Consider the following 24148-nt stretch of genomic DNA (forward strand, 5'->3'; position numbering starts at 1 on the left):
CCAGTGCTATTGCAGGGACTAGTAAGCTCTTCTGAAGCAGAAGGTAAAGATGTGGAGATCAGTATGATGAGAACTAATTGGTTTAACCAAATGTTACTCCTAGTTTATTTACCCTAACTCTGACCACACTATAGTTTCAGTGATCAGATGTAGTAAAAAGGGACAATTTTAAAAGCATTGGCGCTGGACATCAACATTTGCTGTCACTGAATGTGATTGTTTTTATCTGGCAGTAGAGTTGGGTATCTGTGTACAGTACAAAGTAAATCATCCTGATCTTTGTTTTTGTAGGTTTGATCACAATAAATTGGAAATTACATTTATGAAATCTCAGCATTTTTCTCCTGTTTGGTGTGAAACACTGATCAGTCACTGTGTGTTTTACCTATACTGTAAACTGAAGTGCTCTGTGAAATTGTTTAGTAAATTGTGCTTGGTATATAGCACAGTTTGTGTAGAGTTATCTGCTTGATGTCAGGCTGCTGCAGTGCTCTCTCTGTGGCAGAATGACCTGTATTAATTTGCTTCTGCACCGTGTCCTCCAGCCCAGCCCATCCTGTACTGGTGCTCCAGGAACATGTCATTCTGGAGCAGCATCTCTTTTAACCTGGCTGTGCTCATGAACCTGCTCGTGGCCTTCTTCTACCCTCTGGAGGGTGTCCGAGGAGGTCAGTCACCTTCAGTCTCCTGGTTCCTTTAGCACTTTAACACCTGCAGAACAGGTTGGCGAATGTGTTGTATTTGTGTATGTTCGTGTGTGTGTACACGTGCATGCACTGTGGGAGTGATTGTCACAAACATTAACTGTGCAGGGAGGGCCTTGGTCAGGAGACATATAGTACATACCGTTCATAACCACAAACCTGTGTGCCAAAGACGATTAATAAAGAAACTCGGCCATGACTTGTTGAAGGCTGGTGTTACACCTCTGCACGTTTATGCCCTGCAGGTGCAGCTCCTTGCTCCCTGTTGAGGCAAACAGGAACTCTGCCCAGATTATTCTGATGGCAGTGAAAAGCTGTCTTTCTTATTTGTATAAGAAAATATCATTTGTCTGTTAGTTTTTGTAAGAAACCAATAAATTTTCAGCCACACCCACTGTTCACATTAATTGCCAGGAGTGAAAGTGGGCAGAGCTCTATCTCTTTCCATTGCAGTGTTGTGCAAAATAGAAGCTTTTTTTATTTATTTATTTTTCAGAAAAGTTGACAAAACACAGTTGTGAATGGTCTGTGTTTCCACTGAGTGATGTTATGTGAATAAAGCTTTGTTTTCTCCTCTCGTGATATCATTGAATTAAACGTGGTGACAGATTTCCAGCAGTCTGCCTCTTGGTTGGAACAGGCTCCCTGGGGCATGATACGGCAGGCAGAAAGTGTTTCCTTTTCAACTTTGTGAAATATTGCTTTGTCAAATAGTCTGAAAAATGCAAGTGAATACTTTTTTTGCGGCATTTGGAGTTTTTTTTTTTTTTTTTTTTTCAAAATTCACGCGTTTCTTGTTTCGCAATTTCAAATTTTGCAATAAGCAGGTTAATGGAAATGCACCTACTTTCTCTTGTTTGTGTTGAAAAAGGACACAATAAAGATAAAAGTTAAATCAACCTGCACTTTTGTAGATTTGCACTGAAAGGGCATCTCCATTGATTTTACAGATCAAAGTGTGCTTACAGGTCTTGGGAAGAGTTTTATGAGGCCAGTTGTAGGTGCAGAGGGATCTGCACGAAAGCTGATAATTTGTCCCAAGTAATGTCACCTGAGGCAGCGTTGGACACGTCTGAAGTCTTTTTTGCTACTTTATCAGACATCCGTAGCTCGTTCCTCAGTTCTGCTTAAGCCTAGAGGCTCGATTGTGCTACTAGTATAACATGCAAATATCTGACCAAACTGTAAGCAATCAAGTTGCATTGTGGGTATCAAAGGCACCAGGTTTTGAAAAGGGAGAAGAAAGCGTGGAATAAAAAAGACAATATCTCTGGTCCTGCTGCATCAGTTTTCATCCTTTTTTGGGTTTTTTTTTTTTTGTTTGTTTTTTTTTTTTAAACTTTGTCGATTGTGCATTCGACAGAGTTATAGAAGATAGAACTACCAAACTGATGGACTCTTCTTCCCTTTACTCTGAAAACAAATTCAGATCCTCTTTAAGTCAGCGTGAAAAGTTGAAAATCCAAACACAGGCTTTTTTTCAATTTGAGAACCGACTGCAGAGGGTGGTCTGCATTCAGGAGAACATTTGCTGTTCCACTGAACACATGGTTCCTTAATCACTTCCTGAAATGGCTTTGATTGTTTTCATCCCAGCAATTGCCATTGTATATGTATTTTTAGCACTTAGCACCTGATTAGATCACATACAGTAAGATGCAGTGTTAGTGTTATGTATGTGCAGGACTTTACAGAACACTATGTGCTCCTGTGCCTGTGGTTTGGGTGTAGCCTCACACCTCCCTAACCAAAGTGAGTTTCACCACAAGTGTGATGAGAAAGTAATCCTAGCTGAAGATCTGGATCTGCACTGCAGTGTTGTCACAAAAAGCCAGGACAGATTTGTTCTTAAAAAGGTCCTGACTTGATTGTTGATACTGTACCTTTTCTGAGCTTGACACTAACGCATGATTTAACATGGTGTCAGATTTCATTCTCACACTGGTTTTAGATTGAGTCATCTTCCTCTCCATATGTATCACTTCTGGTAATTAAGTCTGTGCCCATGTGTGTTTGTGCATGTACAGACTTAAGTAAATACTACAGCTCCCCTTAAGACTAGAATCTCAAACAGGAAATGTAATACCATATCATACTGTGGAGTATGACATACTGTTTAAAAAAAAAAAAAAAAAAGATAAGAGACAGATACACATACAGCAAAAGGTCAAATGTCAGACCTCTTACATTACCTATAATCCACAACATTGCAACCTTTATTTAATCTGTTGATTTTTTTTTTGTGTGTTTGTCAACAAGTGAAACAAACATTTAAATGTGGCCACTGCTGATACATCAGATCAAACACCTCCTCCAAAGTTTGACATGTCTCTGAACAAAAGAGAGAAGCAGAACCACAACTAACCTCCTAAAAAAGCTAAATCCAGCTTTAGACGGGCTTTAAAGCCTCTGCTCCATTCGTTTCACTGCAGATGCATTCATCCATTGTTTAAGTTAAATCTTCTTGTCTCATCTTCCTCTTATATTCCCAGTTGCAGCTGCAGTCATCAGTCACTAGCAGGGAGTAAACATGGACCTGTGCTGTTGCCTACCAATAGAAGTATTTGTGATGACCAGTTCCTGACTTGTAAATGACCCCAGCATTCAAGATGTATTGAACATTATACCCGACTTGTAGTTTGATTATATGGCAACATCTAAAAACCAAACAAACAGATGCCTCATGTCAGTCAAAGTCCATCAACTGAGGTGATGAAACCCTGAATTTTATGGCTTTAGTGTGACGTTTTCACAACATCCATCAGATTGCATAATTAAACTGAACAACAGAAATCAAGTCTATAATCATTTGTTTAATTAATGAGACTATCATCTGTGGTCATTTCTGAAATTTTTGAATTTCATTATATATATAAAAAAAAAACAACAACATGGAGTTGAGATGGTCTGGATCTAGCCCACACCATCTGGAGCTAAGGTCAGGGTGTGTGTGTGTGTGTGTGTGTGTGTGTGTGTGTGTGTGTGTGTGTGTGTGTGTGTGTGTGTGTGTGTGTGTGTGTGTGTGTGTGAGAGAGAGAGAGAGAGAGTTGCGCAAGCACCAAGTTTGTTTTGTTGAGCCTTGAATGATCTGTGTGTGACAAATGTTAATGTGTGGCCTTGAAAACCTTGTACCTCTTAAGCTTAACTTGATTGAGGAATCACTGCTTGTATGCTGCTGTTATGTTTTGTCATATGAGAGAGTCATATGAGACTCCAGCTACAGTATTATTAATGTTATTATTTCAAAATCATCCATAGGTCAATTTCACAACTGTTGTTTGATTTATTATCTTTCTCTAAGTACTATATTTATCGGCTCACCACATCCTTAGTGGCAATGTATATGCGCCAAAGGCAAAACTTACAGTTTTCTTACTTCCTTTTAAGTCTAGTTAAATTTCTCTGAACTGTCTTTACAGTGACATTTAAATCAAGACTTTAACACTGTGTTTTAACTAAAACTTGTAGCAAAAGTTTAACAAGGTCAAAAAATTATAAAACTGATAGACAAAGACCTTTAAAATTTAGTTGTCTAACGATCAGGCCTTTCAAATTACATATGAAAATGACAGCCATGTGGCACACTCCCCAGCTGAGGAGCAAAATGCCGTCTGCTGCTTTGTTCCTATTGTCTGGATGTGAGAGGAAGCAGCCCCTAACCTGACTCCTGAGCTCCAAGCAGCTGCTTCAGCCCAGAGCCAGACCCTGTTTTCTGCTTTGTATCTCTACATTACAGTGTGTGGGCGGTGAAGACACACTTACAGCCAAATACACTTCAGCATCACACCATCTGGACTTCATGACTGCTCTTACATCTACAGTAGTGCCATAACTAAACTTAAGGTCAAACTTTAAGCTGTAAACTTTGACTTTAAGCTATATAAAATTTCTAAGCTTATAAACATAAGCTGTGTCTGAATTCACTCACTCATTCACTCCCTCTGTAACAGTAGTTTGAGTGAGCAGTAAATTGTGATTTTGGAAACGTATCAATCGTTCAGTTTGCACAATCACAGACAGGTATGATGTTTACTGTAATATGAGTTTTGTCTTTTGTCCACATACGTTGCCACTAAGAATGTGGTGGGCCAATAATAATAAATCAAACAACAGTTGTGAAACTGACCACAGTCCTTTATTGATGATTTTGAAATAATAATAATAGCTGTAGCTTGACTCTGACTCATATGACAAAGCCACATCTCTAAATCTGCAGAACATCTGTGCATCTTTAAAATGTGATGGATTGCTTTGTAGGGCTGTTATCAGAAGGTCAGATAATAATAGATAATGCCTTTCAATGCCATAGGGCTTTTTTTACAGCAACGTGTCATAGTAGGAAGGTGTCACTGAGAACATTCAGGATGGTTTTAATGTCTCTGGAGATGATGTTCTCAGGCAAAAATTCCAGGATGCACCATCAGCAGATGTCACAGTAGTTAGTGTTTGTTAAAGTAACCAAAGTAGTCAATCAGTCAATAAACCAGTGGTTCTCAAATCGAGTGGCACTGTCACTAGTGGGACTTGTGTTTATACCTTGCCCTTTGTTGTTGCTGCCATTGTGTGATCCCGACAGCTGAGCTGAAGCAGCACCGACTTCACACCATGCCAGTAGAGTGCGTGCCGTCCGTGCCAAAAGAAGGCTGCAGTTTTCCTCTGTCTGAAAGATTCAAGGCTAATCAAAGACATTTGCAGCTAAACCCTGATGCTGACGACACCAATGCCCTGAAGTATTTTAGATGTTAGTCTAATCTCAAATGTATTTACATGCATACAGAATATAAGGGCAAACACTCTCCAACTGATTTTATTTCACCTCAAAACAAAGAAAAAAAACTCTTCGACTTCTTTGTGGGAGCCACGTATTTGACCTTGTTCCCCACACCATATTAACCCCGGGTCAGTCAGGGTCTGTCATGTGCCCTGAATTTACAGATTTAGGGTGGGAAAGGTTGTCTGGTGCTGGGTCACAAGGTGTGACAGATTACTGCAGATATGATTCATTCAAAGGGAGATGTCTCGGTGATAAGCACTTCCTGCAGGACAGGAGGTTTTTCACAGACAAAGGAAAAAGTGACAGACCTGAGCATGTTTTTATGGGCAGTTTCAATTTTCCGTTTGTTTTGCTGTCTCTTCTTCCTTTCCTTTTCTTCTCAGTTCTCCTTGAGGGCAGAATTTGTGGGGATGTGAAAAGCCGCAGCCATTAAGGCCGTCATTGTTCCAGTGCAGAGTAGCAGAGAGAGACGCACATTGTGATTCACATAAACTTTCAATTGTTCTGTCTGGGGTCAAACGGCGAGGTCCCTTTTGTTTGAACTTCCTCACAGCGGTGTAGAGGAGACAAAAAAAGAGGTTGTTAGCTTAGCTCGAGAAACTCCATGTGGTTCTCTATGTCAAAGGTCTTGTGAGAGCCTAGCAGTTCATTCCAGGACGCGCCAATCAGTGCGAGAGGGGGTTAAATGATGTTGTCTGCAAACTGAAGCCAGTTATCAAGTGAAAACATCTTAACCACTGCGAAGTTGCGCAACAATGAATATTTGATGTCACAGTGTTTCCTGGATTCATATGAGATGCTCAGACATCTGGTAATATTCAAGCCAAATGCTTGGAAACCGTGAATAAACCAAACTTCATTTGGGCATGAAAAAGCATTTATTACATAATAATAAGTTTGACAGTGAGAGAGAGTTTTATAGCTTTAAAGTTGTGCTTAATTTGCAGAATGTATAGACAACGTGAACACTGTAAAAAAAAACATTAATCATTATTGTATCACATCACTCGTGTCTGTCAGTGGATTGTTCCTCTGGGTGGGTTATTTGAAGAGAAACTGTGGTTGGGAAAACCTTGAATAACTCTGGGTGTCTGCGGGTTAATTTCAAGTGGGTGTTGTTTGTGTGAGGCCAGGTACTGTGAGCTGTGACCAGTCGTGGTCAAAGGCCCACACCCTCTACTCTGTTTCAGGCTCATGGTTGAATGCAACCATGCAAATAGAGTCAGAGCTATACTGTAACTCAGCTTCCTGCAAACATTAACAGATTTGTGCATATGTGAAGTAGAACCAGCAGCAGACATCAGGCTGTATGTGAATTTACTTTGGTTGAGTGTAAATGGTTGAGTGTAAAGGTCAGCCTCTCTATCTTCTACTTGCAGAGTAAGCAGAGATGTGAGAGAGATGAATGGTCTGAGTCTGTAGGTGTGTGACGTCCAAGCTGCTGTGTCTGGGTTGCCTGCCAAGTCTGGGCAGCCTGTTACAACCCAGGACCATCCCTGATGAATTCAGATAGAGCCAAGAGTATTTTTAGCCAACCGGGAGTTATGTAATGAGTACCTGTCATGTGATCTGCACACGGGGGGCGAGAAGAAGGAGGCCTCAGAACGGAAGGCACGGAGGGAGACGTTGAACGTGGTCTTGGTGCTGCCTCAGAGGAAAGGAATAAATAAATGCATGTGTGTGTTACACAGAGAAAATTAGATTAACGTTAACACAGTGAATTAGCCTTTCTGCCAAAAGCTGGTGAGGACTTGGCACTGAGCTGCTGCCTGCTGAGCTCATGTTAATGCTTTGCTGACCCACAGTGATTGACGTGGAATATGTAACTGTTGTGTAAAACACAACTGACCTCATACAGAGAGGCAAAGAGCTCTGCTGATGACATGCAGCTCCAAAACGATCGGGTTCATAAGTGAAAAGATATTGCTGAGCGAGGGACACATGGTGCTAATCAATAAATCATTCACAAGTGACTGAACAGTCACCTTCAGTATCTTCACTTAACTCCCAGGTCACCATGATATGTGGAGAAGCTTGAGAAATAAAAACACATTTTGAAAACATTCTTCATCAGAAAAATATTCCTCATACAAATTTCCACAGCACATTTGTAAGTGTAAAAGGTGAAAGGAAGTGTCACTGATTTAAAAAAAAAAAAAACATGCATGCTCAGCATACTTCAGCTGCACCTATAAAACTCTGCATTCATGTTGATAACACTATTCTTTCTAAATATGCAAGGTGACAAGATGTATAATTACATTTTCAGATCAAAAAACAAACTTTTTTTTTTTTTTTAATGCTTTAAGTCATGTTGAAGTGTAGTGGACTGTTGCCTCTTGTTGACATAGTAAAAAGGGTAAAGAGTTCCCTTCCCTAATGTGACCTCCTTCATCCTCAGGTACCCTGGAGCCCCATCTGTCTGCCCTGCTGTGGATGGCCATGCTGGTGTCTCTGGCTATAGTCATCGTCTTGCCTCAGCCTCACGGCATCCGGGCGCTCATCGCCTCCACCATCCTGCGCTTGATCTTCTCTGTGGGCCTGGAGCCCACACTGCTCCTGCTGGGGGCTTTCAATGTAAGTGTGTTTAGAATATATGTGCAGTGCCACATCCAGATGTGCTACACTGCCCAGTAGATGGCTAACTTGGCACAAGGTGTAGTCATATGCCAAACATTAACCCAAACATTCGACTTACTAATACAGGACATGGTCTCTCTCTCTTTCCCCTCTTGAGGTGACTCTGATCGGTGTTTTTAATGACAGATGTGTCCAGCTGTATTTAGTGTTCTGAGCAATGGCCATCTGCAAATCTTAGCTAAAGACAAAAATACTACGATTACTACTAATGTTGCTGAGTAAACCTCACTCTCTCTTTGTGTTATCTCTCTGTGTCCATTGTTCTTCAGTTATGTAATAAGGTCATCTTCCTGATGAGCTTCGTTGGGAACCGAGGAACCTTCACACGTGGATACAAAGCCATGATCATGGATGTGGAGTTCCTGTACCACCTGCTCTACCTGATTATCTGCAGCCTGGGGGTCTTCGTTCACGTCTTCTTTTACAGCTTGCTAGTACGTGAGCGCATACACAAACCATATCATCTTAAACCCATATACACATTTACACATGTGGACATCGACACTCAAGGCAGAGGTATGCTAACCATGTCCTGAATAGAAATAAAGATGGTATAGCATACAATTTTTTCATTGTTTATTTGCACTGTATAAGCAATCAAATGCCATCTAAACCCCATTTCTATCTCACGTTAAAGGTGCATATGTTTTCTACCAACCACGAGATGTTGAGAAGGAGATTTAAATAAAGGAACAGATCCAAACAAAAACTGTGGCCTTAGTTTGCCCACGTGCTCACATTTACACACAAACACACACTTCTGTCTTTTTCATGCACGTTATCCACCCACCTCTCTGAATCCTTCCTCTCTCCAGCTCTTTGATCTGGTTTACCGAGAGGAGACCTTGCTGAACGTAATCAAGAGCGTGACCCGCAATGGCCGCTCCATTGTTCTGACGGCCGTGCTGGCTCTTATTCTCGTCTACCTCTTCTCCATTGTGGGTTATATCTTCTTCAAAGATGATTTCATTTTGGCTGTTGACAGAATACCCAACAAAACACTAGGTATGTTGAAATACAGGTTTCTTCTCAACATAAATGACTTGCCCTGTCTTGACCCAAACAGTCAAGAGACTGAAACATGTGTAACATTTTTCTGCAGCGCGAACCCTCACACTTGATGTCTTTGAAAATACATGAAGTTGAAGCCAAGCTAAGCAATACAAAAAGTATGTGTGCAGTTTAATGCACGTGCTTTTGCTTTTATGATTATGTTTACCGGCACTGGGTGCATATAAAGGATGTCACTATTAATATGCACTGTGGAAAAAATAAATGTTTCTCTCACAAAGGTGAAGCGTGCAGATTGTTCAGTTGCATAATGTTTTGTGTTTCCATTTGAACAGAGCATGGAGCCAGTATGGTGGGAGAGCTCTTCTCAGGTGGAGTGTGTCAGAAAGAAAACAGAGAAAACTGTTCAGCAGAGGCTGTGATGGATGGTAGGTTGACAGAAGTGAAAGGTGTGTGTGTGTGTGTGTGTGTGTGTGTGTGTGTGTGTGTGTGTGTGTGTGTGTGTGTGTGTGTGTGTGTGTGTGTGTGTGTGTGTGAGAGAGAGAGAGAGAGAGAGAGGCTGGGATGGAGGTTGGGCGACAGGGTCGAAGGGTTCTTTTAACTTTGAATCCACATGTCGATGCATGCCTGTCTCTTAAGAGATTCCCAAGTGTTTGTGTGCTTATGTCTGTCCGTGTATGTAAAGGTCTTTATGTCCTCACAGACATATGACTCAGCCAGAAGAGATTCGTCCCACTGAGCTGTAAATCTGGGCGGCCGGCTGGTCATGGGATTAAACCTGGCTGGGCCAGTTTGGGGCTTTCAGGGAGCTGGGTGAAACACTGGAGCTTTACACTCCTTGTGTGTCTCAGGAGACCAAGCCTAAGACCTGATGTAGGGGCCCAGCATTAAAAGGTCAAGGTTTAATTACCATCAGGTACTAGCAGGTCGATGGGTCCACTCAGTGATGGCGCAGGGGTTGCTTCTCAACCAACAAGTTTTTGCAAACTGACTGACCTTGTTGTGAAAAGCCTCAATTCAAAGATGAACACATGAGCCACCTTAAAATTGATCAGCCAACCATGTCGAATCCTCGAACTGCCTGGAGCCTGACCTCGTCTAGGCTCCCCTTCCCATCACCACCAGGCTGGCTAATTATGGTGGTCTGGTGACTTGTTAGTGTGAAATTTCCCTTGTTATGTTCTCCAATGGGGTTGATTTAGTCAACCAATAATATGTAATAGAGTATGAAATGAGGGTTCAATAGGGTGCATGTACTGTTGTTAGGATATAAGATCTACAGTCTTCTATTTTCAGTGGAGCTGTTTTCTCAGCGACTTCTTTTCTCTGAAGTTAAATTTAAAAGCATGATGAGCGGGTGATAGTGTCGCGACGCAGATGACTGATCAGACAAAGCTTTGCATTCAGCCTACACAGGAAATGACTATCTGACAGTATTGGTTTGTCTCCATAGCTTCACTTGCCATCCAGCCATCAGCGGTGGTGATCGAGGACAAGGAGCGAGCATGTGATTCCTTGCTCATGTGCATTGTCACAGTCTTGAGTCACGGCCTCAGGAGTGGAGGAGGTGTTGGGGATGTCCTGCGGAAGCCATCCAAAGAGGTACAGAGAACTGGAGTGAAACTGAATCGCACCTAAATCTAGTTTAGATTGAGAGTAGATTAGAGCCCAGTGTCATATGTCCAAAAATAGATTATAGTAAACGTAAAGACATCCTACCAAACTCTCATGCTGAAAACAACAAAATGCAGTACACATCATAATGTTTATTCAGTCCCCCTCCCAGACAGATTAAGATTAAATTATCCTGAATTAAATTAAAGTGAATGGAGAACAGTGATGTGAGATCTAATTTTGTTTAATGAGTCAATGAGAGGATCGCCATAATGTGTATCTAATCCTCTCAAACTTCAAAAGGTAATGACATATTTGACCCAATCAGAAAAAAACAGAATAATTGGCCAGCCACTGATCAGATGAATGAGGTGCTTTGCAATGAGCTGAAACAGTGAAGGTTTCAGTGTATCTGAGGCGGCTCATACAACATACAACATGCTGGCGGGTCAGAGAGGTTGCACAGAGGACTTTGATAACCTCAAACATGCCAGAAAAAGCATTAATGGTACTTATCCAGGATGAAGAAAAGCTACCACAACGTGTTAGATTTGCAGCTTGACCCATAGAATCAGGGCATGACTCATAAACCTTATGTAAACCTCAGTTAGCTTAGCATTCATGTGAATTCTCTGTCAGGTTGTGTTTAACACATGACGACTTGGGTAGTAGAGGGCAAAGAGGGCACCGAGTTACTCCAATGTGTCGCTGACAGCATTGAAATTACATATAAGTGGGGTTTACATTTACATGAGCATAATATTTTCCCCTCAGAGTGAATTAGATACTTTTACTTTTTAGGTAAAACTTGAAATCTGATATATTTTTTCAATGAATATGACATTTTACAGATCAAATGATAGAGTCAGAAAAGTTTTTAAGATTCTGTTACCATCAACAAATCAGTACCTGTATACATGTAGGATGATCTTGAACATCTTGATTAAACATTACTGATAAATAAATAAACAAATATTACTATTATCACTGACTTAGTCAATACTCACCAACTTAAGTATTTATCCAATGAATTAAATCCAATTTGCACATGAGCAAATAAATTTAATGAAGTGTGAAGACAAAGTTCATTAGGGTGTAGATTCAAACTCTTTGTGACATCAGCTTATGAGCTCATATTGCCTAAACCTGCCTGATTCTCTCTGCTTTCCGGTGACATTTAAATACAGCACTTACAACGTCAGGTCACAGCACACGTCAGCCTTCGCAGTACCAGTTACTCACTCTGAACTGGTTTCAAATACTACGCTGCACACTAATGCAATAAGCTCCAAACAGTATGAAGTTACATTCTCTTATTTCGCTGGAACATTTTAAAAGTTGTACTTAAGTATTTACAATCACGCTTGCACAGCCTTGTTTTGTTTTTTTTTTAATGTGAAAATGTATAATATGTCTGTGAATTATCTTAGAGGGTCTATTTTAATGCCCTTGATTATATTTAATTATATTGATAGTTCTTACAAGTTTTCTGCCCCTTTTGTTTAACAGGAGCCCCTTTTTGCAGCCCGAGTGATCTATGATCTGCTCTTCTTCTTCATGGTCATCATTATCGTCCTCAACCTCATTTTTGGTGTCATCATCGACACGTTTGCTGACCTGAGGAGTGAGAAGCAGAAGAAAGAGGAAATCTTGAAGACCACGTGTTTTATTTGCGGTGAGAAATTAAAAGAAGAAACATTTTCAGACTTGTTCTAAGTGATGATATCCAACTCTTTTTTGACATTCAAATTTTGTTTTTCCACGTAACAGCCGTTCTGTGTACTCAGCAGTTAAAGACTGACTCTATTGAACATTATTGGTATGTGACTCATGAACTTTGACACATTTTTTCCTGTCTTTTTCCCATCATCTCTGTATAGTAGTCGTACTCCCTTCTTAGAATTTAATACAGCGGAAACGTCTTGCAGTTCCATCTGAGTCGAAGCTGCACTCGATACTTGACACACCACTGTATAGCATTGGTTGTGCAGTACAATCAGCAGGTGTGAATGCTGAGGCTTGCAGATGATGATGAAATCAAGACAAATCAAGAGAGTGGTCCGCTGCTGTGCCTGCTCTTGTATGAACGTGTGATTACTGTGATGCAGCTTCGCATCACGGCTCTGTGCAAAATGGGGGCAGTTTTTCTGGGTAGTATAAACAATGAAACGCCTCCTCTTCCCAGAATGAATGGTTAGTCACGGCAGGTGCTGCTGTGGAGGAGGAGTGTTTCTTCCTGTTGCCATATGGGTCTTGACCATGTTAGACTGTACACTCACTCGAACACTGGCCTCATCTGTCACTGAGCAGTCACTTATTGCTGTTACATGTGAAACATGAACAATCACTGGTGAGTTGTGGTCATTCCGACTGCTTTGTGTTGTGAAACCATATTAAGAGTTGTTTCTTTTGCAAACACAATGCAAGAATGTGTATGGATAACAGTGATTTGAGGTGACAAACAGAAGGTGAACATTTTTAGCGAATCTCACCTCTGACATTTTTATCTGCCCATTCTCCTGTGACCACATTTCCTCTTGTTTTTTTCAGTCAGTCATCCTTATTTAGGTCACAAGAGCTATTTCGTCATGTTGCAACACAAATTGTATTTCTTCATTCTTCCAAAGAAATGAGAGCACTGTGTTTATTTCATATGCGTGTGGTTGTGTGCATACGTGTGTGTGTGTGTGTGTGTGTGTGTGTGTGTGTGTGTGTGTGTGTGTCTGTCCTGTGTGTGGGGTTGTATCGTTTCATTCTTAGGTTTGGAGAGAGACAAGTTTGACAATAAAACAGTTACCTTTGAAGAACACATCAAAGTTGAGCACAACATGTGGCACTACCTGTTCTTCATCGTTCTGGTGAAGGTCAAGGATTCAACAGAGTACACCGGCCCGGAGAGCTATGTGGCTGAAATGATCAGGGTAAGGATACTGTCATGCATGTGCACTTTGTTTTTTAAACTGTTCAGAAGTCCTGCATTCAAGCAAAACCTTCCAATCTACACTGCAGGGCTCATTATAGGTAATCTGAGAGTAGGAATACATAAATACACTTGAATTATACAAATTCTCAGTCCAGTCTCAGAGATAACACATGCACAAGTACAGTGATAGTCTTTGCTGAAGTTAACCTTCACTCCTGAATAACACCATATAAGCTCTTTGTGACTCTAGAAGTAAGGATTATATTGCTTTGGACAGAGTTGATTACTGCAGCCTTTTTGTTTCTCCACATCTGCAATTAGCAGCGTCTTTTCTTTTCCCGTCTTCTTTTTTTCACCTCATCTGGCCCAGAGTACCAAAACTGCATTATGTAATCCCTGCCTCTGTGACCTTGAATTCCTCCAAAGTATTATCACATCAGTCAGCTTTGAGAATGGAGAATTAACATTCAAACAGAGTCTGCCACTGGCATAAAATGTGTTAATCCTCCGAAGCAGCCATGCCTTGCTTTAATCATTAAACACACACACACACACACACACACACACACACACACACACACACACACACACACACACACACACTTCTATCTTTGTGAGGACACTCATTGACATAATGCATTCCCTAGCCCCTTACCCTAACCTTAACCATCACAACTGAGTGCCTAACCCTGACCCTGACCCTAACCTTAACCTAAACCTAATTCTAACCATAACTCTAAAACCAAGTCTTAACCCTCAAAATGTGATTTGAAGGTGTCTCAAAAAGTGAGGACCGGCCAAAATGTCCTCACTTTCCCAAAATGTCCTCACTCTGTTGGTAAAATAATTTTTTTGGTCCTTACTATGTAGCAAGTACAAGTACACACACACATACACACACATACACGCACACACACACACACACAAACTCAAACACACACAGATCTCACCCTGCATATCACCTCATGATAGGCACTTTAGGCAGACCTGGACTTAGCCTCTTGAGGGTTGTTAAGCAGAGAGAAAAAAAAAATCAAAGTAATGCAAGTTTCATTAAAAATTTTAAAATCTCATGAGGGTTTGCCATTACAAATACAAAACAAGAGCATCAGACACACACACACATCAAATTCTGATTTGGCTTTTCACTATACATTACATGTGTTTCAACCGGATGATCTCTGAGGAAATTTGCTATTAAAAACCTATAAACTACTTTTTGTTTTGATTGTTGAAACAAACTCGTAGCCTGTGAGCAATTACAACGTTTTTTTAACTGCCAAAGGAAAGCCCCTTCTTCTGAAGTGGTTGCTTCCCTGACGCACTTGTGCTGCTGTCAGTTTCTGACACAGTTTCTCATTAGATGCCATTCAAGCCCACTTCACCGCCTTTTGCCTTGATCTGTTGATGCACTCAGTCTTGTGAGGAACTGCCTGATTCAGGATTAACCCCCATTGTCTCTCCCATTAACCTTGCACCCTGCTGAGCCAAAATGAGTCTGTCAAGGGTCCACTCTGACCAGTGGGTTTTTAAGGGCAGACTGAGCAGAGAAGGCACACATGGTGCAGAAGACCCCAATGACCCGTCAGCTGACCCAGTCATCCTTAACATTAACTCTTGGCTTCACATGCCAGTGTTTGATGCAGGGGCCTCCACGTGGTGTTGTTGAAGTTGTCCACAAAGTCTATAGTGTTCGCAGAGATTCTCTCCTCTCACATATTTTTCATCATTCATGGAGATGTTTTAGTCCTAAACTGGAGTCGAGTCATGTGAAAGGAATATATTTTTTCAACACAATTTTTTGTTAATTTAATATTATTTTCTGAGATAAAATTTTTGCCTTTGTTTTATAATGGCAATAAAGAGAGCAACATGCAACATTTTTTTTAATTTTCAAAAACACAAAGTACATGATAAAATCCATTTTGCAATTTGTTTGTAAAAAAAAAAACAAAAAAAGTGTTATTAGGTCTGCAAATTTTTCCAGTTTTCTTTGTACCATGAAAATGTACATACAATAATACCATCACAAATAAATTGCTATTCTAATGTAGCAGTGGCATTTGTTACCAATTTGATCCAAAACCATATTGACCGTTATTTCTGAAATTACTGTTTGTATTCTGTAGTTACACCGCCCTGTTGGTTTTGTCGTATTTGACTCTCTGAACTTATTTGCATTTATGCACCAGACTATTTGTAGAATAGTGTTGAGTGGTTTTAATTATCAAGCTAAAATGGTTTTGAAGGTCCAATTTCCTCAGTCTGCACTGCCTCTTCCTGCTGTGTTTAAATTTTTTTTTTGATGCTGCAATAACATGAAAGAAGCAACAGGACAGAAGGGGGTGTAGAAGTCAGACTACTCTGACAATGACTGGGACTGACGTCAATGGTGGAGGGCTCTGGGTGAAGTGTCACATCTAAGGTGCAAAAAGTTGATGCTTGGCTCTAACTCATTGCCCTGATTCTTACTGCACCCAACAGTGACAGATGCCCGAGCTCCAATTTGAAACACCCGTAGCCACAGATATTCAAAACAGTTATTATCTGATTATATTGAAAAATGCTTAAACAATATCTGCCTGTGTCTGTTCGGATGTGTGGTATTTTTTGGCATTTATTTGCATATTTGTAGACTGAGGGGGCTGTCAGCTTGTCAGGTGGCTTGTGGCATGACTGTGACGTTTTCTGTTGCTGTTTTAACCACACAGCATCCTGTTTCTCTGTCACGGCCCGTGCGGTTTTAATAATGAAAAATGTACTTCCGTCATTTCCATTGAACCAGCGTGATGTAGAGTCTTAAGTCGTGGCTGCACTTCTCAGACTTCTCAGTTTACTGGAAGCGCTTTCATTTGTAAACACTGAGGATGGAAAGAGGGCAGGGCTGCTGGTGACAAAGTCGTCAAACAAACACACGTGTGCCTCCGGCCACCAGGCAGAATCCAAAATGAGGAAATGACTTCTGTCACATTTAGCTCATATTTTTTGACAGCACATGAGCAGAAGTGAGTATAGGAAACACTGGTGACAGAAAAGAATTTTTTTTAAATATTGACTTTCTATGAAAATTAAATGATAGAAGCTGCACATTCTTACTCAGTTTCACACATAAATATTGCAAAGAATAGAAATATTACTAAGATAGGTAAGTGTATTGAGTAAAGCTGGAGCTGTGTTGAGACATAGTGTATGTGTGTTGGGGGAGGGGGCAGGTGAAGTAGGTAAACACAGCCTCTGTCTCTTTGCATTCAGGAAGTGGAACTTGCTCACAACAGTCCTCTATTCCTTTCAGAATGAGTGAATGCAGCTCATTAGCTTAGTGTTGTGTGATTCCCCTCGGGCTCCCGTCTGACCCAGGACTGGTTTGTGGTTTGGACAGCCACCTCACTCGCCCATATGTCTCCAAATCAACCACTGAAACCTCGGGACTTTTCCAGCCCAGTTCTTCAGCTCTGAGACTGTGACTTCAGCAGCTACGCAGCATCCTCCCTTTTCATTCATGCTGCATCAGTACTGATGGTTATGCTCACTGAGTTCATATGACATGTGGCATGAGTGTGTGAGATGTGAGTTTAGGTTGTTAAGAATTAAACATACACTACCAGTCAAAGGTTTCAGAACACCTCAGTTTTCCAGTTTTTATTGAAATTTAGTGGCTTAAGCCTTTAAGTGCTACAAAGGTAAATGGTAAACTGCCCAGGTAAAAAAAAAAAAAAAAAAAAAAACATCAGGGATGAAATCTGGTTAATTTACACCTTTCCTGCTGCAATGGAAGTAAATGAGGCCTTGAAAGTTAATACAAACAGTTCCTATAGGTGTCCCAACTTTTGTTGCTGGCTTAAAACTCTCAATCTCAAAAGCAAGGCAGTATTATGACAGTGCTATACTGTAGGAAGTAGTGCTGTATATTCCTATCATAATGGTGAGGAAAAATCCAGACAAAGTGGTTGGTCAGGGGTTCATCCTACAGCAAGATAATAACCCAAAACATTAGATGAATAAAACGTGACATGATGGTTGACAAGTACAGTCTCCAGACTGAAACCACATGTAGTTTGCTTTGCTTTCACCTTCTGTCCAGTTTATCCCAAACCAGCTCCAAGTCCAACACATTAATGAGAACTTTGGAAGAGTGTTGAGACAAACTTTTACGAACAATATTTGATTTACATTTTAGAAAGAAGCCACAAGTGAGTTGAGCCACTGAATGAATCAAACATTTAGATGATTGACTGGCGGAACACAATAACAATGGCATGTGTTAGTTAAGTGCTGGAGGAGACAGATGCATGAAAGAATGTAGCCAAGTGACCCTCAAGCCCTGAGGTGGGTTTCATGTCTTTGTCACTGTTGCATGTATACACATAAATTGTAACAAAATCAATCAGAACTACTTTTATTTTGTAATATCATTTTAAAATGCTATTACTTGTCCTTTAAGTTGTAATTCTTAAGATTTCAGTCCTGGTTAATTTGGTGACACATGGTTACTGGTGGCAACAGCAATTGTGCTTTAATACTACAAGTCCCACAATTCTGAGGGCAGCACAAGCTCATTGAGAAGCTACTTTCTCAGACATAAATCAGGAGAGCAGCTGATGTGTCTGTTTAAAGCGCAGCCAAACAAACTCATGTTGTTTTAAAGGGGCTATTTGTAAGTTTTGCTATTGCTACATAGCCAGTGTTAGCATTAACAGCTGTTCACTTCCCAGTCTAGAAAAAACGTTGCGAGTTCAGCATCAAACTTCATTCCTTTATTTGCCAAGAGCTGTCACCAGTGGTGGAAAGCATTGCTAATGCTAATGTTAAGTCTTGTCTTTTTCATGTCTTTTCTGTTCACTTTCTGATAGCAACTCACTGTAGCCTCCAATCTGCCCTGAAGACGTAACACTGCTCAGAGGGGGTCTTATACCCCTCTAACAGACAGACAGTTTGTTTTCACGCTGCATTTTCCTCACAGCAGGGCACAGTAAAGTTGGTCTCCTCGGTGAGGTCGCCTGCTGCCTGCTGCTCTTCATTTAACTGCTCATGGAAGCTGCCTATTCTTGTTCCATTAGTCCCTGTCATATTTTAAACTGATCCACTGACAAATGATTGTTGTTTTTTCAAAGCATTTTTGATACACAATTACATTAATATCCTCTGTGACAAATACATTGCATTTCCTGTGCCTATGACTACGATAAACATGACATGCAAATGATCTAATTAAAAGCTTAAGGACTATGCTTTTTTTTTTTTTTTTCTTCTATCGAAACTCCAACTAGTAATCATACCTTTTTGAATAATCACCTCACACACTTCACTATTAATACATTGCTCTCTCATCAGGTTACTCCATCAACTGCGTTTAACAAATTTGTGCCCACAATATGTCAAACTTTAACACCTCAGCCCTCAGCTGGAAATGTGTCAAATAATGGGTTCAGATCGACACCCAATGTATCAAAGCATCTGCTCTTGAAATACCTTTTGGGAGATCATAGCTCCTTTCATTTTGACTTTGAAACAGTTCGTTACTTTAGAAACATGAAAGAACTGATAAAATCTGTGTGTGTTTCTTGAGTGCTGCTGACATCAGTGTGCCACCAGTACGTGTCAAAGGTCTCTTTAAAGGAGATATTGTACAGTAACGTCTTCTCAGGAGAAATCACTGCCGCAGCCAATGTTTCAACAGTGTACTTACAGTCTAACCCTCCACCCCACTGCTCCTGTGGGCCAAAGACAGTGACACTCAGAAGCATTCAAGAGCTGTGTGTTTATCTCGATGTTACACGTGAGGCGAGGTGTGTATAATCAAATGAGAAAGTGCCTCCACTTTAGTTGACAGATTTTTGGAAGTTTGCCACTTTTGTCATGTGCATGGTAAGACAAGACGTGACAAAAACTTATCACCGAGAAGTGAACTGCCGGTTGCCAGTGATTTCAAGAATGCCCTCATACAACATGTGATTCTAATATGGAAAGTCCCTCATGATTGGTTTTATTCCGCTTTTATAGAAGGCTTCAAATCACTGCACACAGCCAAAGAGACAAAACAGGGCTTGTGATGAAAAGCACAAATCAAATAGGACTTGGCAGTCATACACACTTGGTGCCAATTGTGTTTTTTAATGTGTGAAGCAAGATAAAATGAGACTAGATAGTTTATTTGAGGAATGACATTCAGAGTAAAAAATAACCACTGTGTTGAAAATTGCAAAATTTAAGGCAGATTTAAGAAAGTGACAAAATGGATGTAATAAATCAGTTTTCTGGCCCTAACCTCCCTGATGTCTCTTTAACAGGACCACAACTTGGACTGGTTCCCACGGATGCGGGCCATGTCCTTGGTCAGCAGCGACGCAGACGGCGAGCAGAACGAGATCAGAAACCTGCAGGAGAAACTGGAGTCCACCATGAAATTGGTGTCCAACCTCTCGGGCCAGCTGACCGAGCTGAAAGAACAGGTTGGTTGAACTGAAGTGAAACGCTGCCAGAGACAAAGACTTTGAAAGCTCTGACTTCATCATGGAGAACCCATGAAAAGCGAGAGAGGTTTCTCTATAGATGTGGATAGCAGGCGTTGCTCAAGGTTTGTTTGTTTGCCGCTCGTTGCCCTTTAGATGCAAAGCTTACTAAATGCAAAAGGTGATGACTCATAGTTAACAACGCAGCTCATGAGGCTGTCAGCCTGATTTTATTTTCATCATTGAGCAACAACCTATCTTTTGTTTCTATAGACTTTATTATTGACCTTTTGACTAAGATTGGAGTTTTTCTTTGTTATCTATTTATTGAGTTGTTTATTTACTGGACAAAGTCTTTCTCAATATTTACAGGAACACAAAATCATACATTTTCCTTTTAAAATAATTACTTTTGTTTAGACTGGTTACTGAGCTAGTTATTCAGTAAGTGAATAATTTTAGAATAAAATATTTTTCTGCAGTGATTAAACCCACAGAATTAAGTTGTGTAAGAATACAGTCTACCAATGGAACAGCAGTCTTGTGCACAAAAATTGCACAATTGCTGCAGTCCGCTGTTCCTTGTAAACACAATTGTAAAAATGTCTTTACCCTTGAAATGAGAACTATCTGTGAGGAAGTGAATGTTACCGAGACATTTTGACCCAGACAGGGGGGGAAATGATTATTATGTTCCTGAAAGCTGCAAAGAGCACCGTAGCATTTAAATTCCACTCCACATACAACATTTGTATCGCCGGCCTTTGACTTACTTTATTCAGAAACAATTCAAAAAGTACAGTGGTGCAGACGCGTACAAAGTGTTCGTACATTCATCTGAATTCTCTACTTTCTCAGTAGGAAATTTCATTTAAAATATAGCACATGCAGGAAAATTGTTCTACAAGTCGTTTCTGTTCTGTGTCATTCCAAAGCAAATTGGCTAAATTAGAAAATTGCAGCGTATAAAATGCCAGCATTCTGCTCCTGAGTTTAAACTGTCTACCTAATGTGTTTTAATGATATTTTTCTGTAATACATCCCTCTACGCGGAACTATATCTCCTGGAACACTCATTGCAAGACCACTTTGTCTTCTCACTCTTAATGTTGTTGTGTTTCAGTGTTGAGGTGCAAATCGCTACATTATGTTAATTAAAGTTAATTCTTCGCAGAAAACTTATTCTTGTTCCTGTCGGTACAAAGGTTAACACCTGTGTTATGACTCATGTGCTTTGCTTGATCTCTGAAATTTCTTTTGACTGAGTTTCAGTATTAGTAGTATGTATTCTGTTGCTTTCGTCAGAAGACGCACTAATGTGAGTGGCAAGGCCGGCAGGATTTCATAAGAATCTGTTTCAGTTCAGCAGTGTGCAGCGTCTGTGCAGCATTTGTTAGTTTCTGTAAAGTGACATGAAAGAATGAATCAAAGAAGATTGTATAGACCAGAGAGGCTGCCAGCATGTACAGCTGAAGATGTGTGTGCCAACAGAGGTGCCATTGGGATGATTTAAAAAAAAACAAACAAATCTTTTGTCTGTGGTCTTCAGATGACAGAACAGAGGAAGCAGAAGCAGCGGATTGGCCTGTTGGGACACCCTCAGCACATGAACGTCAACCCCCAGCAGCCTGCATAAGGTCAACTAGCGTGGCTCTGAAGCAGTTCAACATCGACTGTGTGTCTGGACGAAGCGTGCAGTCACTCAGAGGCTGCACATCACGTATACTGTGCTGAGTGTGCGTTTAACTAATAACGGTAGGGAAACACTGTAACATAGGTAGTCATAAGACGATGTGTAGCTCTATCCCACGCACATGTTACTCCAAACAGTAACATTCACCCACCTCACTCTGTTCAGTTCAGTTGGAATCTGTGCCAAATGTTTTCTATGTAGAAATAAATTGGATCTCTCAACACATGGCCTTTACTGGTTGAACTTGAAACACGATGGAGCTGACTGGACAGGAGGAATTAGTCCCATTTGTTTTTCATTGTTTATTTTATTTTAATGTTTCCTATTTATATTTCTGGCATAATGAGCAGTATTAAATGTCTTATTTTTGTATGTTGTGCAATATATTGACTTAAATATGCAACCTCATTGGTGTGTGGATTTAAGTTCCATCAGTCATATCTTACTTAAAAGCGTGGGCCAACATTTTTGTTTGTACTTTACTGTCACTGGATAAAATAGGGAGTTCCTGGTTGTCTTTACTTACGCAAATATAGAGAAAATATTTAATAAGCGGGCCTTCTCAATTTTACTTTTTTCTTTTATTTCTTTAAAATGTGCATACTTTTTGAGTGTCATCTACACTTGCTAGAGATAGTATATTGTGTGAAGGCAATATATGCAGATAGTTTTCTTTCACCTGTGTAAATCCAGTGGTGTCATATCTCAGCGCTAACTTATTTTATGATAAATTTGCTTTCTTATTTAATTTGGTTCTAAGACATTTAGAATGTTTGACCTGTCTGTCAAATATGACGTATAATTTCAGTGTCACTCGTGCTTTTACAATTTGCTCAGGAGTTGCGCAACTTTTACTTTACTAAACATCATCAAGTATAATTTCTCATGTTTTGCAGCAAACGTTCCATTTGTGCCTGTTGTCCCTTTGTAAAGTCTGATACACGTTTGCTGCTTGTGCAGAGTCACTAACTTTTATGCTCAAGTTCACTAAAATGTATTAGTTGGTTTCATGATACTGTTAGAATTCGGTCATTTAATTTTTATTTATCTTTTTTTTTTTTTGACTACTGTGTGTACATAAAGTTTGTTGCTTACCTTTGCTTTTGTATAGAAAAATGAGATGGAGAAAAAACTGTTACTCAAAATGAATGTTAAGATTAAATAAAAATCTAAGCATTGTCAATTTGTATATTAAAGTAGAATTATTTATTAAAATTGATGTAATTATCCTTTACTTCCTGTGCTGTGTTTGTTTATTCTTGAGGTGATATTATTGGCTCATTATCAGAAAATCTCCATGCAAAGTAAACCATAAATGCAACAGAACAATAAAGCACATTGGCATTATTTTTCTGTTGCATTTATACACCCTCTTACGCTGCCACACACTCAGTGATCAGTGCATCTAACATGACTCATTTCTGTTAATAATACCATTTTCAATATAAGCAACTAAAATTAATCACTGTACTATAAACAGCATGTAAATATAATTTATATGAAAAATAAATATCTTTTTATATATGAACACATTATAAATACATATAGCTGTAGAAAAAAGTGAGGGAAACCAGGTCCGGTATGTATACAATAAGTGACTGTCACTGCTGACTATATACAGTATTCTGCACTAGCCACATGCACTAATTTTAGCCAGTGTTTTTTAGTTCAGAAATTATACTAGGCCATGCCCTGGGTTAGTCTTGAAGGTTTTCAGAGAAATTGTCTGTCAACGGGAAACATGCACGTCTGAAACCAACAAACTGCAAATCCAGCATACATATGCCCTATTTACACATTAATAATAACTATCAAATTTTATTTTTGATTTTATTTTGTTTTTTATTGTTTAACTTGAAAACTTCCTCCACTACTGAACTCCAGTCTTTTAAAATGCAGGTCTGTGGCCTGCTGAAAAGTACTGTAGCAACACCACTGTAAGGTTAATTTAGGTCAACATGTTACATTCAGATTTATAAGTGAGAAAGAAAAGAAAGACAGTAAGACTTCAATGGTAAAGTCTCTTGGCTCTGAAATTTTTTTTTTTGAAACGCGGGAAAACCAAAACCCCTCACAGTATTTTGTTTTCCAATGACTTATTTCCACAGAGCTAAGAAACAAAAATACGTCTCAGAGCCAAGTTTCCTTTTTATTCACCGTCTTATCGGCGCAAGAGCAAGTGCTGACAGACCCTTTTCCCGCTCCCCCGCCTCCGGCTCGGCGCGCCGGTGTAGTGAGCTGCTTCTATCTTTAGTCTCCGGCGGCTTCGGGCCGTCGGCGGGAGGAACCGACCGACCAGTCGGCCACTCTCGTTTCTCTGAGCGTGTGACGTCACCGGGA

General features: G+C 40.1%; 1 protein-coding gene across 7 annotated transcripts in view; it reads left to right on the top strand.

The window, feature by feature from the left end:
* The window catches only part of itpr1b (inositol 1,4,5-trisphosphate receptor, type 1b), an 86042-nt gene extending 63000 nt beyond the window's left edge, over positions 1–23042 (top strand). For all 7 annotated transcript variants that reach the window (XM_071493923.1, XM_071493922.1, XM_071493925.1 and 4 more), the window contains 10 exons: positions 546–668; positions 7880–8055; positions 8388–8552; positions 8934–9123; positions 9465–9557; positions 10583–10731; positions 12253–12418; positions 13504–13664; positions 19954–20115; positions 21665–23042. In XM_071493923.1, coding sequence (XP_071350024.1) covers positions 546–668; positions 7880–8055; positions 8388–8552; positions 8934–9123; positions 9465–9557; positions 10583–10731; positions 12253–12418; positions 13504–13664; positions 19954–20115; positions 21665–21751 — 1472 coding nt within the window. In that variant the 3' untranslated portion in view covers positions 21752–23042. The remainder of the gene's footprint in view (positions 1–545; positions 669–7879; positions 8056–8387; positions 8553–8933; positions 9124–9464; positions 9558–10582; positions 10732–12252; positions 12419–13503; positions 13665–19953; positions 20116–21664) is intronic.
* The last annotated feature ends 1106 nt before the right edge of the window (positions 23043–24148 follow it).

Source organism: Trachinotus anak, unplaced genomic scaffold, assembly GCF_046630095.1.
Source record: "Trachinotus anak isolate AG129_WGS33_773 ecotype Australia unplaced genomic scaffold, CSIRO_AGI_Tana_v1 ptg000013l, whole genome shotgun sequence".
In the NCBI taxonomy this organism is placed as follows: Eukaryota; Metazoa; Chordata; class Actinopteri; order Carangiformes; family Carangidae; genus Trachinotus; species Trachinotus anak.